Source organism: Eptesicus fuscus, chromosome 2, assembly GCF_027574615.1.
Source record: "Eptesicus fuscus isolate TK198812 chromosome 2, DD_ASM_mEF_20220401, whole genome shotgun sequence".
Lineage (NCBI taxonomy): Eukaryota > Metazoa > Chordata > Mammalia > Chiroptera > Vespertilionidae > Eptesicus > Eptesicus fuscus.
This window is the reverse complement of record NC_072474.1, coordinates 70,114,717-70,135,289: the sequence shown is the minus strand read 5'-3', so window position 1 is coordinate 70,135,289 and position 20,573 is coordinate 70,114,717. Positions and strand designations below refer to the sequence as shown.

The 20,573-nt window shown below is 42.1% G+C and overlaps 1 protein-coding gene and 1 pseudogene across 1 annotated transcript in view; both read left to right on the top strand.

The window, feature by feature from the left end:
* Positions 1 to 20,573, top strand: part of PARM1 (prostate androgen-regulated mucin-like protein 1) — a 95,087-nt gene that overhangs the window by 63,029 nt on the left and 11,485 nt on the right. The window contains exon 3 of the mRNA XM_008143721.3: positions 16,308 to 16,386. Coding sequence (XP_008141943.3) covers positions 16,308 to 16,386 — 79 coding nt within the window. The remainder of the gene's footprint in view (positions 1 to 16,307; positions 16,387 to 20,573) is intronic.
* LOC103287958 (histone chaperone ASF1-like) lies at positions 9,551 to 10,161 on the top strand (annotated as a pseudogene).

Here is a 20,573-nt window from a genome sequence, read left to right as displayed (position 1 = left end):
TTCAGGCTTAGAAACAGGTAGACCAGTTTATACTTGGTCTGTGGCTTGCCATTGTCAATGATAGGCACACGTCACTTAACTACTCTGACTTTAAGAGCTCTTAGCTATAAACTAGGTAGAAGAGAGGTAATCTTTCAGGGTCCTTTTGGCTTATTATACTATTCAAATTGTTTATTTAAATTATCCTGTGCCAAAGGAATGAGGCTCATATTCACATAAGTTTTGCTGAGTATATGCATGTTCCAAGGATGGAGCTAGTGACTGAGGCGAGCTTGCGGCTATCCATTCTACAAGTGAAGAAATAGGCCCAGAGAGATTAAGTGACTTACTCCAATTCTCACCTGAGTGGCCCAGCCAAAACTCAAATTCAGTTCTCCTGACTGACATTGAATCAAGTGTTCCTTTCACTACACCCATCCTACCTGAATTCACAGAAAAGAAAAGCTGGGGGAGGACCAATGGCCTCCAGAACTTCTGTGGAAATGAGTGACATGGAATATTGCCACATGCCGAGTGCCGGCCGCTGGGTCTCAGGGAGGGGCTGCCCTATGGGAGGAGAAGCAGGTGGTAGTTAGCAGTTATCCCAAGGCAGCTGTCCAGAAAAAACGAGTTTTGACTTTTGTGTTTCAGTTTTTGTCTTTCTTTTAAAGGAAGAGAGACAACTGTGATGTGTTAAGTTTGGGTCGCCTATGTTATTAAATCAGAGCTCTTCAAGGCTGGAAACTATGACTATGGAGTATTTCTGCCTCCCTGAGCTAAATTGAATGGTGCTGTGCACAATTAGTTGCTCAGCATATGCTTCAGGGATTAACTGATGTTGCACAACAAGTTATATTCAAGACATCATCAATTCTTGCATAGGCAAACTTTAGAATTACACTCACTGCACTTGTTGCAAAGTGAATATTCTCTTTCTTCTGTAAAATCTAAGTGTCCGCGGGTCTTATACTCTCTTATACTTTCCATTACAAAAAGGACACATAATTGTGAAAATTGGTAAAGGCCTTTGAACTTTAAATTGCTAGTCTGAACCCCAGTATTTGTTCAGCATGAACTCTTCTAATAAAACCATTAAATAAAGGGCTCTAAGCAGGCACAGACATCTAGACACCCATGTGCCCATACCTGCAAGGGACTTTTAGCTCCACAAGACATCTGCTTATTCCAGGTTAACTCTTAAAATGAACATAAATTTGAAAAAAAAGAATTAACTCCAAAAAAGGTGAAAATAACTTTTAAAGTAGTCATAAAAAAATTTTAGGAGTAAAAAAATGTGTGTTATAGTAAGTTAATGACCATCATATTTAGATGATGTATTAAATAGATGTTAAAGGTGAAAATGATGATTTAATAAAAAACCGTAAGTGAGAAGACCATGTAAAAGAATATTCATAGCCGAAACCAGTTTGGCTCAGTGGATTGAGCGTCAGCCTGTGGACTGAAAGGTCCAAGGTTCGATTCCGGTCAAGGGCATGTACCTTGCTTGCGGGCACATCCCCGGTAGGGAGTGTGCAAGAGGCAGCTGATCGATGTTTCTCTCTCATCGATGTTTCTCTCTTATCGATGTTTCTAGCTCTCTATCCCTCTCCCTTCCTCTCTGTAAAAAATCAATAAAATATTTATTTAAAAAAAAGAATATTCATAAACATTTATTGATCAGATTCTTTTGGAATGCCCAGAATATATCAGGAAGCAATAATCCTAAAAAGTATTATACCTATGTTAGGCTCAGCTTTACAAATATTATATCATTGTACATGCCCAGGCCAGTGTCCTATAATAAATGGTGCCACTATCTTTTCATGTCACTGTCCTTCACTGCCTGGGTCCTCTCCACCACTGAATACTATTGATTTTAAACTCTTAGTAGCTCTCAATTCATCTATTTTTTTTTTCAATTTTACCCTCATGTCAAAACTCCCATAACCCCATAATCCCACCATGATAGCTTCCTAACTGGCCCTTCATTTCCTCTCCTGCACCCATCTCACATCTTGCCCGTTCTCCACATAGCAGCCAGAATGACAAACACAGATCTCATTGGGACACACACAACCTCACTACCACCAGCCCCTCTGGGCATCGTCTGCTCTTAGCATGAAATCCACAAGCCCACAGGGTGGACCCTCTCCTGCCTTTCCGCCTCATCTCGCCCCCTGCACCGCCATGTTGGCTATCTCTCAGTTCCATGAATCTGCTGAGCTCCCTCTTGAGACAGAGCTTTTCCTTATCCAGATCCTCCTACATAGAACCCACAACTCATTCCTCAGGCTTCAGCTCAAACATTATCTATTCAGGAAGGTTCTGTTGGGGCCCCCAGTCCAGCTGTGGTTTCCCAGTTACAACCTGTCACAATTGAGTTGTCTCTCTTCTCCACAGTGTATGATTATTCATGTGCTTGTGTGGCAGCATTGCACATTGCTTACCCTGCCTTTCCAGGGACCTGACGTGGGGCCTTGCCTGTTTGGGCTTGCAAATAGATCCCCAGTAACTAACAGTGTCTAACTCAGTGTAGGTGCTCAATAAATGTTTGATGAATTCATAAATGAATGACTTCTAATGACTAAATATCGAGCTTTAGACCATAAATTTACATATTTTCTGAACTTCATAAATTCTGACCTTTGAATTGAGAATGAAGAAAAATTAAACACCTTTGTTGTCTTAATCTGTTCAGGCTTTTATAATAAAAATACCATAAATGGGGTGACTTTAACAACAGAAATTTATTTCTCAGGGTTCTCAGGGCTGGGGAGTCTACTAGTAGATTCAGTATTTGGTGAGGGCTGAGTTCCTGGTTTATACAAGGCCATATTTCTTCTGTGTCCTCACTCAGTGAAAGGGGAAAGGGAGTTTGCTGGGATCTCCTCTCTAAGGGCACTAATCCCATTCACAAGGGCTCCACCCTCATGACATCACCTCTCAAAGGCCCCACCTCCTCATACTATCACATTTGCAGTTATAATTTCAACATATGAGTTTGGGAGGACACGGGCATTTAGTCCATAATAATACCTGTGCATGCAAAGACACTCCTCTAACACCCCGCCATCATTAGACTGTCTAAAGAGCTTGCTGCTGCCACTCAGGGTTCTGCCCACCCCTATTCCTGCTGCCGCTCCTCTCTTTTCCCACCATGCTGACTCTTACCTTTGGTTTCCAAGGACTTAAGGGCTGACAAGTTATAAATTGTTATAAACTCTCACATTTTTTGTGTTTTTTTTTTTCTTTTGTGCTCAATTGTGCTCAATTCTTTAAACTTGACTAAACCTTAAAGCTTGCTAATGCCAAGTAAACTCCCATAAGGAGCTCCAATGGTCAGATTTTATTTTAGATAAATATTATTCTGAATTCTTTTCTCCATTGCTTTTATTTCTCCTTTGGTTTACTTTTACTACTTAAATCTGAATTTGGAAAAGTTACAAACTATCCTTTGAAAAATATATGTCAAGGTAATAAAATCAGCTAGTTACCATTTAAGTTATCTACCAAAATGCAACTCCTTACAACACATTTACAACATACATGTGACGTAGTTTAATTGTTTCAATGTCACCTCTCATTACATTTGGAGAGTTTCTGCCTCCATGGGACAATTTCTTCTTCCTGCTTCAAATGCTCTCACCAGTTATATATGACTAAAATGATTTTGGAAGTGCTTCACTGAGAAAAGCGAGTTAGCTTATAAGCACATCTGATAGCATTAATGAATCTATGGCTTATTGGCTCACTGAGAAAACAGATTGGTAAAGGCCTGATTCCATATCTAAAATGACTCCTCACTGTAATCTTCTGACTCAAGAGCATGTCTTTTCAGTTATAAAATAATATCAGGAAAGTGAGAATGGATCAGCTCAGACCCACCGTCTTTATCAGAAAAGGATCTAAAAATCCCACCCCAGTCAGGAGCACGTATTCAGATAACATATAATGGATGCTACATTGATATTTTCCTCAGCATGACTTGTTTCTCAATTCTCAGAAAAGAAAAATATTGGCCAATAAGAGACAAAATTTTATTTAACAGTATCTTGCTTTTATCATTGGGCTCATGGCCTTCAGGGGTGGATGACAGGCTCAAAAATGAAGGTAAATTTAGGTTAAAATTATATAATTTCAATAAATCCATAGAAGTGGGCCATCAAAAACCATTTGACATATTTCTGCTTGGAGAAATTAGGGGGTCATTTCAAAGCCAGGCTCCAGGAAGGCAAGAATGTTGCTAATGGTACAAACCCTGGCATCAGACTGCCTGGTTCAGATCCCACTGATGCCATTTGCTAGATGGGAGACTTGGGCCATTGTATTCATTACTGGGTGTCACTTTTTCTTCATCTGTAATATGAGGATAATAATAGTACTGGCATGCCCTATAGGATTCCTATGAGGATTAAATGAGACAAGTTTATAAAGTGTCTCACATAGCACTAAATCAATGTTAGCTGTTATTATTACTACAGTTGGGTCCCTAATTCTCAGTGTGGATACCAATAATAGTTGACTCTTCTAGACTTTGATTTTCTTAACTTGAAAAGAAATAGAATGTTTGTAAACACTTTAAGGCTCCCAAAAGGATTATTACTATAAATTTTCTATAATAAAGATACATTTAAGCACCTGTCTAGGACACAATACAAAAAAGGATAACCCAAAAAGTATTGGAAGAGAAAAATAACTATGTTCACATTTGAAGTAGTAATGTTTTCACAAAACTTGTGAAATCCAAAGCAAAGGGTTAAAGAGTGCAAACAACTAGAGATTTCTAGCTGGGAGGAAGGAAGTCTTGTGGGAGGGAGGAGACAAAGGTTTAGCTATAGGACTTTGCCGAGGCCCCACTGGCCCCTAAGAGGTTGCCCTCTCCCCTTAGCTGGCATCAAAGTTTGGAAATTATTTTCTTTCCAGAGTTCTTAACTCTTAATCTGGAAGAAATTAAAACTGGGTAAAATACAGTATCCAAAAGCAGGTTCCTGCCTGGCCTTGGTGATTAATTACATGGAGCAAAGCTAAAGGAACTAATGGTTCCCAGAGATCCCTGAGTCCTAGGGCCACAGTAATTATACTGATGTGACTGCCCTTGGCCAAGGTGTTGGGACAGGTGATCTGAAACTGACTCTCTGCTCCACACACGGATTCCATAATTAAAATGACAAATTTCACACTGCTTAGCAAACAACATTAGGACTCTGTCTTGGGCTCTGAGAAATACCCCCTTCCTTCTTGCTTATGTTCTCTGAACCAAGAAAATACCAGTGTGGAACATCTTACTTGCTAAGACTGGTGAACCCTGAAGAAATCTGAGCCTTCACCTGCAGACTGGATGACTCTCAAAAAGGGCACATGCCAGCTTTCCCCCTCAGTATTGTTTGATCCGTGGTCATGCCTCATTTTCATCTTTGAAATACAAAAGGTATAGAGAAGGAAGTAACAACAAAAACCAAAACCTCTTTCTGTGTTCATAGATAAATGGCAGCTCTGAAGCAGGACAGCAGCAGGCTTCCTGTGATACATGATAGGCCCCTCAATGAGTCATTCACAAAGAGCTGACTTCAGAGTTGAGATCCCCAATCTGGCCCTTGAGGCTGACTTCTCTCCCTACACACACCCCTCCTGCCCACTGCCGTGCAGCTAGTTGCTCCAAACTGAAAATATCCCAGAGAATTTTTTTAAAGCATTTCAATACTAATTGCATCTAGGACACTCAGATAGCAGAGAGATGTAAGGATCTTTTTCCCTCTTTCTGACTTGACTTCTGAATAGAAATATCTATGTCCTCCAGTCAAGGAGTGTAGATGACCTAACTTGACACAGCCGACGCACTCGCGCTATAGATAAGAATTTTCGGAAGAGCAGGAGAGTTCTCATCCAGGACAAACATTAGAGGGGATCCTCTGTCCTTTTTTTTTCAATTATTCTCCAGAATTCTCTCCAACCCCACTCTCCTCTCCATCCTGATCTGGAATAGGGCTGACACAGAGTTCAGATTCCCACCCATGTCACTTAGCCCAGTAGAAATTATAATTCAGCACAGGCTGAATTATATTTATTCTATAAAGTAATTGTGAAATAGTTATGAATCTGTCCTGCAGGAAATATGAGAAGGGCAGAAACTGACATGGAGCATGTTAAGGGACAGACTTAACATCATGGACTTAGAAGTGAAGTCTTTGTTCATGTCTGCACTGCTACTCCTGGGAGTGGCTGAGTCAGGACAGTTGTCCCTCCTGGGCCACATTTCCTCCACTTTGGGCCTCCACCAAGAAGCAGTATTCATGAAGCTGCCACGCTCCCTGGAGCAGTCCCAACTGCTGGGCTCAGCTCCTGCCCTCTGTTCTTCCTGGCCTCTCCCAGGGGCTCTGAGGGCAGCTGATTTACCCCCAGCCCAGTTTCTCACACACCCCACCCCCGCCACCCTGCCCAGCCGCTTTGTGAGTCTGGTTTTCCTGGGAGCAGTATTCTCAGAAGTATGGTTTAAGTCCCTACATGAGTAGTATGCAAGATGATGAACCTTGTTTATTCTAATAAAAACTGTTTTGTTTTAATGTGAATTGGAGAAAAGAATAAAACAACACATTGGATCATGATTGCACAGCTATTCTTGCTTAGGGTGTGGCTATATGTAGCAAGTATCTGAGGAAAAACGATGACTTGATTTAAAGACATACATTCAGAAAATAGTAGTATAGGTGAGTGGACGTGGCAAAAACAGGAGAGTGCTGTGGAGATGTTGGAATTTTGGAAACACTGCACTGAAGCTGAGGCTGGCGTCTTGTCCTTGTTTACTGCCTCAGCTAACAGTGCTTTAAGGTTTTACTTGGGATGAGACCAAGGAATAGAGAATTTAAAAGGACACAAACCAGATGTCAAAATGTGAGTTCTAGTCCCAGCTCTGTCACGAATGGACTCTAATCGCAATCAAATCTCTTCATTTCTATAGACTTCCATTTTGTCATCTGTAAAATGAAGGGATTAGGCTCAATGAAACTTCTTAGAATTTTTTTTCAACAACAAAATTACATTATTCCATTGGTCATGATCTTGCTGAAAGCAAAACTTGAACTTGAGATTCTCACTCATTTCTAATACCCAAGTTGGCTCAAGTCTCCTGTGGATCAAGGTTCTTTTCTGGCTCAGAGTTTTTATGGATAAGAGGTGCCCTGAGGTTAAATGGGACCTTTGTATTGCATTCATGATGCACAAAGCATTTTAAATATGCTAATTTGTAAAAGCATTCTATGAGGAAGCAAGCGTTTCATCCAGTCCAGCACACAGCAAACATCAGCTGCATGAATGATTGAATGAATCCCCATTTACAGGTGGAGATAGGGACCAAAGGAGGCATGGAGGCTGGGAGGTGTAAAGTGACTTGCCCAAGACTCTTCAGTTACTGTGTTTATGAAGCCAGGCTCCATGCCTGGTCTTCTCGCCACCGAGAGTGGGAAAGCATAGGTTTGGGGAACCTAGCCTCCATGGTTGAATCCCATTTATGCCTACTAAGCAGGTGAGCAGAATGTTTTTAACTGCATTATTTCCGAAACTCCAAACTGCAGATTCCTAACCGGCTCTGCCTAGCCTAATGCCTGGCACAGGGTAGCCACAGTAATGGTGGTTTCTATGACTTTGATGACCAAGATTGTTTCTCTTGATGCTTCCATTAGTGTTCTTGGCACAATACTACAGATGTCCCTTGGGAACTGTTGTTAAGCCAAGGCTGAGTTTTGAACAGTCTTCAAGGAGAGTCTGTTACCAGCATTCAGATAGAAGGGTCACCCATATTTCAGGAGGAATTCTCATTCCCGGCAGGCTCCGTTTGGTCTGGGCAGCGCCTTTAGGCCAACTGAATGAAGGGAATGCTCCCTGACATTGACCTGGGACTGCTGTGCAGTCATGGATGTGTCCTAGTGCTATGGGAAAAGGGATGAGGTGGGAGTCCCCTTTGCTATTCTTAGAAATCCAGTCTAGTTCACACATTACAGGAGTCAAAGGAAAGCTGGGACTGGGTGAACTAAACAGGTAGTTATAATAAATTCCAGTGGGAAAGAAGCCTCATTTGTGTTGGGAAAGACTGTAATTGTAAGTGAAGTGAAGAAACTTTTAAATGTTGATAACCAGGGACTGTGCTGGCTTGTGTGCCCCGGGTTGCATTAATTGCAAACCTGAGTTCCCTTTGTCCTTCAAATACAGCCGTTGTGAACGCTTGAGAGAGAAATGCAGGGAGCGGGAACAGCCACTTGCCTGGGCAAGTGTAAATCTTTTGTTTTCTCCACAGAGATTTATATTTCTGTATACATTTTTAACTATATGCTACTTATGTAGGTCAAATGCTCTTAGAGAAAAAAAAAAAAAAGTAAAACCAGGTTTCCTGATGACAGGAAGTGGAAAGTATAGATATTGGAGATCCTGCCCCAAAGTTTGAATCCAGCCCCAAGGCAGGCCTGTTTCCTAGACCGCCAATAGAAAGCAGACAGAGGATGCCACATTTGCACTGGAAAACCCAGAGGGGCAGGTTTTACCACAAGCAGACGCAGAGCTATCGCTAGAGCCCAAGTTAGCAGGAGAGCCTCCTGGGTACCAGCATGGAGCCTGCCCTGTGTCCCAGTTCTTCTCCTTACCATGTGGTTCTGGGCCCTTAGTGTCTCTGTGCCTTGGTTTCCTCATTTGTAAAATGGATATAATAAGCGTAGCTACCTTATGGAGAATTACATTAATTGAAATAACTGAAGCATAGGATAGTCCCTGACACAGGATAAATAACAAGAATGTGTGCATGGCTATCACTTTTTTTCTGTTGTTGACTGTTACTTCTATTATCATTGCTGTTTGGAGGAAGGAGTTGCAATGTGAGACTATTGCTGTAAAGAGGGAGGAGCCTTTTCCTAGGGTAATAAAGAGAAATCCACGCTCACACAGGCCTCTGACCTTCAAGCCCTTTCTTCACCAGGCCCACTTCCCTCCTCCAGCACAGACATGTGCTTTTACAGAGAAAGAATCCCTTCGAGACGAGATGTTCCTTTCCTCTGGGTGACCTTGACTGGAGGAGCCGCCACACACTCTAAAATGGCCATCTGCTTCTCTTCTCCATTTCTTACCTACTCCCTGGACCAGGGAGAGGAAAGAAAAGTGCAAAAAATATTGAAAAACAGTCAAAGAGGTTGTTAAAGATGCTTCTCAAAATAGACCAGGTGCTCACAGACCCAGGAACTTGGTCAAAGTACTGACAGGGGCATTCTAAATAAGCTGACTGTTGAATTTCCAAGGACCATGTGGTTCAGGAGTCATCTACACAGAGGAGTCATCTACAAGACACTCACCTTTTTGTCACCCCTGGAGACTTCCCACCATCAACCCTCTGCCTCCGGCTCTCTCAGAGCAATAACAACCTTTTAAAAGAGCTATGACTGGGCAGGACATCAGGCTGCACGAGGGCGGGGTCTGCACTCTCCAGAGTTGGACTTTATTTTGCCCAGCAAGCCCCATTATTTTTGTTTGTTGTGTTATTGGGTGGTTTTTTTTGTTTTGTTTTGTTTTTGTGTTGTTGTTTTTTTTCCACAATATGGGAAAGGTTCAGGTGAACAGTGTAGTGGTTCTGGATAACCCTTCTTCTTTCTATAAATCATTCCAGTGCAAGATCACCTTCCAGTGTATCGAGGAACTGTCTGAAGACCTGGAGTGGAAAATTACCTATGTGGGCTCTGGAGAAAGTGAAGAATACGATCAAGGTTTAGACTCTGTTAGTGGGCCCTGTGCCTGTAGGAAGGCATATGTTGGTATTTCAGGCTGATGCACCTCATCCTAGGACTCATTCTAGGTGCAGATGCAGTAGGTGTAACAGTTGTGCTAATCACATGCATCTATCGAGGTCAAGAATTTATTAGAGTTGCTATTGTGTAAATAATGAATATACTGAGACAGAATTAAGGGGAAATCCACCAGTAAAACCACTTTTCTAAGCTTCAAAGGAACATTTTGGCATCTAATCCCAGAGTCACAAGATTCCACATTATTTGAGAAGATAACACAGAAAAGCTGGAAGATGCAGAGAGCAGTAATCCAAATCTACAGTAACATCTTTCAACAGATGCATTACCTGCAGCATCAAAGGGATGATCCACATAAGAAAATGCACTCAGTGTCACATTCGAATCCCACATGGACTGCACGTGACCACCTGCCACCTTTCAGTACAAAGCTATAAAAACTCACAGAACTGGTTCCCTGAAATTCCATGATAAGTCAGTTACTTAGACACAATGTGAAGAATATATTTTAGAAAACCCTGTAGAGCCTTAGCCAGGGTGGTTCAATGGTTAGAGTGTCAGCCCACACACTGAAGTGTTGAGGGTTCAGATCCTGGTCAAGGGCACGTACCTGGGTTGCAGATTCGATCCCAGCCCTGGTCAGGTTACTCTCATGTGGGAGGCAACTGATCAATTTTATCTCTTTCATATTGATGTATGTCTCACATCTCTCTCTCTCTCTCCCCCTCCTTCCTCCCTTTCACTCTCTTTAAAATCAATGGAAAAAATATCCTCAGGTGAGGATTAACAACAGAAACAACAAAAAATCATATAGATAGAAAGGAAACCAATATTTGAGCAAATTGTGGAATATAAGTACAATTATTTTTAAATAATTTTTCTCTAATGTGTTTTAAGTTCTGAAACTTCTCTGATAATATATATAATTTTTTCTCCTCTATATGTAATTAAAGCACTTGTAAAAACTTATGACTCATAAGGCCAGGTTATAAGGATATTTTAGCCTCCTGGACAATAGTCTTTGGGCCTTCAAAAGGACAAAGTTCACTTCAACTAAAATGCTTCTTCCTGTAATAACAAATAGTTTGGTTTAATTTAATGGGTGAATTTCCATTATTTTTTGGAATGCCCTCAAAAAAGGGATTTGAAGTCAACTATATGCTACCAAGAACTATAGGATTGCCCAGCTGGTGTTGCTCAGTGGTTGAGCATTGACCTATGAACCAGGAAGTCACAGTTCGATTCTGGTCATGGCAAAATGCCCGGGTTGCAGGTTCCATCCCTAATGTGGGCATGCAGGAGACAGCCAAACAATGATTCTCTCTCATCATGGATGTTTCTCTCTCTCCCTTTCTCTTCCTCTCTGAAATCAATAAAAAATATATATATATATATATATATATATATATATATATATATATATATATATATAAAGAACTGTAGGATATGAATTTCCAGGCCATCTTGAAGCCTCCTATGGCTACTATTACAGTTCACATAATGTTAGATAGCATTCAATTTGGTTCCTAAAATAATAACAAATGTGGTTAATTGTCCTCTGGCTATGGTTTTTGTTTTTATAACAATTTAGGACACCAGAACACTCCCCGAATCATATACATCATTATTACCCAGTGCAATCAACATGTCAAGAGCAGATAAAAATTCCCTGAGTTTAAAAATTGGAAAGTATAATGACTTCAATCTGTTCATTAGATTTATAAAAATACTATAAACTTAACTATTTAAAATTGTTTTCATAGATCATATGTTGGCAGCATTTATATAAAAACAGTGGATTTGGAAAGGTATATTTAGTTTTATTATAACAGATAAATTACTATTTTGGAAATATACGTATTTCCACACATGTAGTACTCTTCTCACATCCTGTGACACTCATGCAGAATAAGATGAGGCATAGTTGTAGTAGACATATTCAAGATAGCTTTTCCAGATAAGCCTTTTAAAAGCAATCTTGGAAAGGAATTCATTAACTAAATGAGCCAAAAAGTTATTTTTTTTTCTTTGAGGAGAGCTAGGTCCTTCCTCAAAAAGTTTCCTATGCTCCATTAACTGAAGTGTAGAATAGTCTCATTACTCTTGCGGCTAAAGCAAGACGGCAGCCACGTGATACAGAGTTATGCAGTGCCTACCTATCTAAAACTTCTATACTGTGCTTCTTAAAGCTTTTATTTTGAGGAAGGGAAAAAGGCATTTGTCTGAATATGGAGTCTAAGTTGTACATAGTCCCTGTCATTCTAAAAGTGAATTTGTGAAGCAAAACTTTGCCAAATGTTAAACTTTGAAATTTAATGTACAAGATTACTAAAATACTGGCCATTAACTAGTTCACAGATTTTAAAAAATAAAATACATCCTACTGTTAACAATAAATAAATAAATAAATAAATAAATAACCTTCAAGAGCCTAGGAAAGCTCTTTCTTTAGAGGCGGTTTGGGGTCACCCCATCACAGCCTAATGTTGTCATGTTGGATGTAATTGGCAAGTATCCTGTCAAAGAGGTCAGTTACAACATTTCTTTCATGTTTAAAGGGACGAAAAGAGAAAATGCCTCTATGAGAAGAGTCCCCAGAGGAACATTGAAGAACTTGGAATATTGCTAAGCCCAGGAAAACAGGAGGGCACCTCCAAGTGAGGAGGGCGGGGGTAGTTTGGACAGGAAAGTCCCTTCTGAGTGTGGAAGACTTCCTGTGTCTGTAAAGGTCGAATGGGAGTGTGACAAAGAGACGGGGGTATCTGTGGCGGGAGAGGCAGATATGGGGAGAAAGACCCCTTAAAACGATGCCTCGGTTTATTCCAGGACTGCACAGGGCCTGGAACAGGGTCAAAGCAGGTCAAGTGATGACCTCCAGGGCAGCCTCCTTCCTCGAGGAGTCTGACCAGGTCAGACCAGGAGCATAGTCTTCTGAGAGTTGGCTCTGGCTCCTTCAAGGAAATGATCTGACCCTATTCAGACAGTTATTCCTAAAATAACTCTCCTCCAGCTCCATGGTCCCCTGGACCATAGCCATAGAATCATAGGAATAGATACTCAGGTAAGAACTGGAGCACGGGACTCCTTATTGGACAGGTGGGGAGCCTGCGGCTTTGGCAACTTTTTTGGCACAGTGACTGAGCTCAAAAACTGCCAGTTAATTTTTTTTTTTTTTTTGCCAGTATGACATTTATTCATTCGACATTAAATGAGTGAGTTAAGTACCCACTGTAGCCTACAGACTGTGGCTAGGGCTAAGGGTGTGGTAAGAAGGGGAAAAAGATGCAAGATGAATAGGATTAGAATATGCCTGGGGGAAGCTCACCATAGAGTGATTGAAAGAAGCAGATAAGAGGAGCTAACACACAACACCACTGTAATTTGCTTAGGGTGTCGGGAAAGCTTCTCAGAGGGGTTTATATTAATTGTCATGAAGAAAGAGTAGGAGTTGGCCAAGCTGAGAAAAGGGCCAGGGAAGCAACCAGTATGCCAATGATTACAAATGCCAACCCTAGGATAAAATAGCCCTGGGTTCAAATGTTAGCTTAATCATTTACCAGATTTTAAAACCCGAATCAAGCTCTTAATCTTTCTGAGCTTTAACTTTCTCATCCATAAAATGGGAGTAATTGACTCAGTTCACAGAGAGAATGAAATGAGATGGTAGCTGTAAAGTTATCAGCCCAATGCCAGCCCAGAGTAACCACCTGCAAATGTAGAGTAGGTTATTCTTCCGCCTGTTATGGTTTTTTGGTTCTGGGTTCTTATGAAAGTGGTAAAATGGCACCCTGAGAAATCTGAGCTTTCAGAGAGGCCCAAAAGTCAAGAAGGCTTTGGCTCCTGGGTCTCCAATAGCCCTCTGGTCAGGCAGAACACATTGGCATGGTGCAATGTGCTAGCACAATGGAATATTCTTGTATCTTGGCTTATGAAATATACAGATAAATGTATTCCAATTCTCTCTTAACTCTTCTGGCTCCCAGGCTTTACAGTGTGAGTCACACCTAATCCGTAACTTCAGATCCCAGCGAGGAAGAACTGTAACGCCACCCCACCCCAGTCCCAGCGCACTGCCCACCAACTGTCCACACCTTCCTTCACAGGGCAAAGCCGCCCCTGCCCCGCTGCACCTTCCTCATGTTCTCTTTCCCTGCCCCACCTTGAAAAAAGAAAGAGGAGGTGGAGAAGGGGAATTCCAGTTTAGTTTAAACAGAACTCAGTAGGAAATGACATTTGTTTTCACAAGGAGGAAATTAAGCCTTTTCTGTTACCATTTAAAGCTGTGCTAATGTTGGCTCAGCCACCCCCTCACAAGTTCAAACTATGATGCCTTGAGGTGTGGAACTTCCCAGGGTGAGGTTCCCCACTGCTTCTGAAAGTGGCAGATGCTGTGGAGGTGACAGGGAGCTCAGGACACAAGACATCCTAAGTGAGGAGCCTGATAAAGGTCTTCTAGTTCCGGAGGACCTTTGCTACCAAGGCTGACACCCTCTGAGGAGAGCTGGTGGGTGGCAGAAGAGTTAATAGGATGGTCCAAAGTATAATCTATTTTACCTGGTATGTTTTGGTCTCACGTTGGGCAGTACCAACCCTCAGAAGTGCCCCTTTGCTCAGCTTCCCTCAAGGACCCATCAGGTAGAAAATCACCTGCTAATTACAGCTCTGGTCACACGGGCTATCCCTGAACAAGAAAAGGTGGCCTTAAAGAACCCCATTTGAAGACCATGGTTACACTAGACAGCTACCAGTCACATCGAGGAGAAGCAGGTTACTCTATCACTTGCTGTTTTCTAAAAGAAAGAACTGCACTTGAGTTGGGAAACTGCCTGGTTTATCTTTAGAAACAGGTGGTATATAAATAAATTCAGTAAATCACAGAATTGGAGGAAATCCAACTGCTCAGAGTTAGGGAAGCGAGTTTGAGAAAGGTCAAACCTACAATTTCCTAAATTAAACTATCCCTGGGCAAGAAAGAAGAGTTATGGGGAAACCAACCATATCCCACTTTTTTAAAAGGGGTGAATTAAATTAAAATGCCCATTAAAAAAATTGCTCTTAATTGCAACCACTATATCTTTTTGAAACTTGAAATACTCCCAACCCCTTACCTTGTAGTAATACTTCCTCTCCTAAGCTCTTAAAAATGCTGTCAATAGGCTTCCATGAACATGGAATTGCTCTCATTTCAGTGCAGTTTGGAGGCCCAGAAGCTAAGTACAGCCTTTCAAAGTAGGAGTGGAGGCTTTTCATAAGGAGATCTGACCTTGAACTTTCTCTATTTGATCTGGTCCGCACATTGTAGCATTTAGTGCCATAATGCTACCTTTACAATAGTAAAAAAAAAAAGGGAAGAGAAATGTACTGATGGTTATGCTAATCATGCTCTAAAGATTCCAGGAGCAAGGAAATGGGCATGTGAGTGAGTGTCCAGAGTGCAGAAGTTCTGAAATGGTGCAATACAGTCTATCTGTGTGGACACACCCAGCTCTGGTCTTAGTCTCGATGTTAGCAATGAACCACCTTGGCTCTCAGAGGCCTATTCATTTGCTGAAGTAGTAAATAATTTCCCAGTGGCCTGAAAGAGTAAGTGGGGTCCCTAATACCAGCATTTGTGCCAGAAAGTCAATATAACTATAGGGGACAAGAGCTCAATTGATTCTTGGCATTTCTAAGGTGAAGTAAAAGTGAACTATATACATTATTAGTCCAGAGCTCACACAAAAAGAGTGTTGTGCTTCAAAGTAGTAATCTTTGGAATCGGTATGGTTATTCTTCCAAGGCTACGTGCTCAAAGGGGTGGGTGGTGTGTTGTTGTTGTTTTTTTTAACTGCTCATTAATGGTTGCCTTTGGAACCACATTTCAAACTACACAGTAAAACATTCATGTTACATTGTAATTGCACCAGATTAAGTCTATAAACAAAAAATACTGTGACCTACCAGACTTGACCTTGTTTTTATACCAAGCTTGACTTTTTTTCTCTACAAAATCAAATTCACCTTCAAGGATGAAAACTGGACATACTTCCCAAAGAGGAATTTTTTGAAATGCTTTGATTAGATGCCATCATTAAGATTAGTGCCTCTCCTACCAACATGACCCTTTTGAAGCGGACACTACTAATACAACTGTGTGATTCTGGTTTATTTAAAAACCAACCCCATTACTTTGTAGTAATCCTTCAACAAAACATCCTAAGTCTCCCAATATTTGGCAATGATAGAAAGAGGAACCAGAGTTTATAAAAGAACAAAGTAAGATTTCAGGGTATTTTAAATCCCCTACCGCTGTAAACAGCAGCTGCAGCAATTGCAGATTGGTGTCATTCTTAAAAAGATAATCAAAGTATTACTGTGGGCTGTTCTCTGATCTCCAGGCCAGCGAAATGGTCTTACTAAATACTGACCATTTCGCAAAATCTCACATAGCATGGAAAGCATTTTGGTAATATGATTAAGACCCTGGATTTTGTTCCAGCTCTGACTTCTCTGCAAAAGGATCTGGAGTGACTCCCTTCCTCATCATCTCTCTGTGCCTTTCCTCCTTCACAGGCAGCATTGCCGCCATTACAGTGACCGTCATTGCTGTGGTGTTGCTGGTGTTTGGAGTTGCAGCTTATCTGAAGATCAGGTGAGAGGCACCTTACTATCCTTCTTTTTTAAAATTTATCTTTATTGTTGAAAGTTTTGCAGATGTCCCCCACCCCCCATTAACTCCTTCCTCCCCACTTCTGCCCCCTCCCCAGGCCTTCACTGCACTAATGTCTGTGTCCATGGATTATGTATATACTAGAGGCCCAGTGCACGAAATTCATGCACGGGGGTGGGCGGGGGATCCCCTTCAGCCTGGCCTGGACCCTCTCCAATCCAGGACCCCTCGGGGGATGTCCAATTGCCGGTTTAGGCCCAATCCCTGGGATCTGGCCAAAACCAGCAGTTGGACATCCCTCTCACAATCTGGGACCGCTGGCTCCTAACTGCTCACCTGCCTGCCAGCCTGATCGCCCCCTAACTGCCCCCCCCCACCAGCCTGATTACCCCTAACCACCTCTGCCTGCCAGCCTAATTGCCCCTAACTGCCCCCCACCTGCCGGCCTGGTCGCCCCTCACTGCCACCCCCGCCAACCTGGTTACCCCTCACTGCCCCCCCTGCTGGCCTGGTCACCCCTCACTGCCCCCCCTGCCGGTCTGGCCACCCCACGCAGCCTGCTGGTGAGTCGTTTGGTCGTCCCTCGCTAATCCCCCTGTCGGCCTGGTTGCCCCATGCAGCCTGCTGCTCAGTCGTTTGGTTGTCCCTCACTGCACCCCCTGCCAGCTTATTTCACTTTGCATAATACCCGCCAGGTCACTCCCTGTTGTCTCATACCTTACTCTTCTTTGTGAAGAAAGGGATCCCATGTTGTTTGGCTCCAGACAGAGGATTATTTTGCTAAATGCTTGTTTCTTAATAAGTGTCTTAGCTCCCAGATATATTGGCAGGGAAGTGAAAATGGCCAGTATACTCCACAGTGGACAGGAATAGATGGTACAGTATCTGAATCTTGGCAAAGCAGAAGAAATCAGCTGAAATACACAGCATGATGATGTAATGGAACAAGAATGAACCTGGAATCAGGAGATGGAGGCCTTGCCTCACTGCCCTTAACTCACTGCCCATGAGGGAAGAGCCTGACCCTGAGGGAAGAGCCACATGACTCCTGACCCTCAAGTTGTCTCACCTGGAAATGGGGCACAGCAGTGGGCTCAACGGTTCCCAACTACTGAAGTTCTGAACACTGGATGCATGCCAGTCTGTAAGGAAGTTTTCACTGGTCCTAAAGCAAAATGCTGAAAATACAAGGAAAATGTAGCATTTTCTATAAAATGGTTTTTTCCCCCCTGAGATTATGTCCTTATGTTTTAGGTTTTAAAATACCTTTTGTTATGAAATGAAGGTGATCACAGATGGTAGCTGAGTTTTTACTCTTTTTAGCTAAATAGAAAGTTGCAAAACTGTGAGCCCCCACTTTTGTTGTCTGTTGCTCTGTGAAATCCCAAAATCTCAAAACCAGGTGGCGCTCACATATTTAATTTCTCATCCCTGTGCACACATCACCTTTGCTGCCTTCTCTCCTGGCCCTCTCTCATCACCTCTAGTCACCCTGCCCTAACCAAAGCCCACTAGTAGGGAACTCTCCCCTCCTTCCCTTTTATTTCTCTCCACTTCTTGTTTTAAATGTGCACCAAATCAATGTAATGATGGTATCAAGTAGAAGAATGCCCTGTAATATCTAAAGTACAAAGAACAGGAAAGCCAGGTTTGGCAGAGAAATTGTAATCAAATGGCCAGCATTACCTGTGTTTAAAAGCCTTTATAAAAGCATCCTTAAGTCTCTTTCATATTAAAAAAAAGAAAAATTTTCTCTTCATTAAATCTATATTTTCTTGAGCAGCAAACTTAATTTTATGAATTATATCTTACTGAATGGCACTCTTTTTCACTGGTTTAATTACTTGTTTATTACTGCAGATACACTATATTTTAATTATAAGTTAAATTGGCTTTTATGAACTAGTCTAGGAACCTCATTCATACTTTATAGCAAAGTTTCTCTTTGTGTTGGGGGTGCTCATAAAAAGGGACCTGTGGATTGATTTAGAGTCATTCTGGAATCACCATTGGTGAGTGTCTGAAGGGCTATGTCACCTGGAATAGGACCTCCACTGGAGTGTGGCTTGAAATAGAAATTCTTCCCTCTTGCCACACACTTGCCAAAAATGACGTTGAAATAACCCAAGGAAGGACGCTTCTTCTTGAATTCAGGCAAGAATTCAAATTGACCATCTCAAAGCTCTCACTGACTACAGACAGGTAGTCTAGAATAGTGATTAAGAATTCAGACTCCACAGCAGGGAGAGCTCACTTTGAATCCCAGCTCTACCATTTTGGAGCAGGTTCTAGTGTGACCTGAGCATTTTATGGAGCTTCACTCATCCTCACTTCCCTCCCATGTAAAATAAGGGCCTTAATTTTAACTCCTTGCTAGCATTGCTGGGAGGATTATTGGATAATGCTTCCCAAGGACATAGCCCTGCCACCACCACCATCATCTTCATCATCACCAAAGTGATCAACTAAAAGGGACCCCAACAATAGGACAGTTGCTTGATGATAGTTCTGAGTATTAGCTATGTGCCAGGCACCCTTCTGAGCCTGGGAGCGGGGCATCACATCCGTGATGAGACACAGTCCTGCCACCACAGAAATTACTGTGTTTGGAACATTTTTGTTAGCAGGCCATCTGAATGGGTTCTAATGAGTACTGGTTAAAATTGTATATCATTTTATTTTAAAAATTTAAATATTTTCTCAAGGCGTTCTCAGCACCAGACAAATGTGGTGAGTGGTTACGTTGAATCAGTCATGGTTTCTCTCCCCAAGATACTTAGATCCTCCCAAATGCAGAAAGGCCCCCAGGGGCAGAAGGTTGCTATTCATCTTTGGCACTGCAAACTTCAGGGTGAATAAAGTGATCAGATCTCTGCTTAGAAACCCCCTAAGGAAAACCCCATTCTGCGGCTCTGTTAATTATTTGGGCAAAATAACATAAGGAGGTTAATAACTGTCATGAATCTTGAGGCTGTGCTAAAACCCCTTCAAGTGTTGTTTTGCCAGATTCGTGGAAAGACCTGCTAATCATTCATCAAAAAATACATTTGGCTCAATTCACAAGTGTGTGCGTGCGCGCGTGCGCGCGTGTGCGTGCATGTGTCTACCTAGGGCTGGGTTTTGCTTTGCCTGGAAATTTATTTTATTTCTATGAGAACAATAACATGGCAAGAAGTCTGCTGTCTGTGGTCATTTAGCTCACTTGGCTGGAGTAGCAAGTGACTGAAATATCAACCCATGAGGGAGCCATTAGCTTCTGGCCTGAAACACAGGCTGTGTCCCTGCGAATGCAAAAGAAGAGTCTGCTTGAGAGAGCAGCAGCCTCACAACCAGAAAAAGGGCGCCCCTTGCAAGCTCTGCTACCAGAATCTTAGTAGTTTCACCTTTCTCCCAAGTTCTACCTGCCTCCGAAGGCATCGGTAAACTCATTAGCCACCTGTTTCCACACCCCGATTCTTTGGGGACCGTAACACCTAGTTTTGTCACAGTGTCCCCTGCTGGACAGCCACATATCTCTGAGACCTAAGTCACTTTTGGATGCGGCTCCTGGAAATGAACTGCCCTGCACCTTCCAGGGCTCTTCTCCGTTATCTATCAACTGTCCCCCGTGCCCCGCCCCGCCAATTGTAGCCAGCAGCAGTGTGGTATGTATGAAAGAGAAACATGGGTTTTGTGGGCAGGTTCTATTACCATTTAGGCGAATTATAATCTCCCTGATCTTTAATATTTTCATCTGCAAAAATAGAAGTAATATCTATCTTCCAAGCTTGTTTTGAAGATGAAGTAATAAATGGAGAGTACGGGGAGAGACCAGATAGCATGGTGGTTAAGAACATGCACAGTTTCTTCCTCTGTAAATGGAACTATACTAATACCTAACTCAGGCTGGTTAAACATTAAATGGTGATACAGATAAACATACAGTGCCCGGGTATGAGGTGAGAGCGAAGGGAGGGGCTAACCACTGTTGTTGCCATTATTGTTAAAACAATTCTTATTCAGGTGCTTAGCAAAATGGTAACTTCCAACAATCCCATTTAGTAGGCATCAGGGAACCAAAGGAGAGGGCGGTGCTAGGAGGAGGAGGAGATGGCCCAGGAGCTCTGTTTTCTAATATTCCATTTTGGCAGTTTCAATTGTGCTCCTTCTAAATGCCCGTGAAGTTGCAT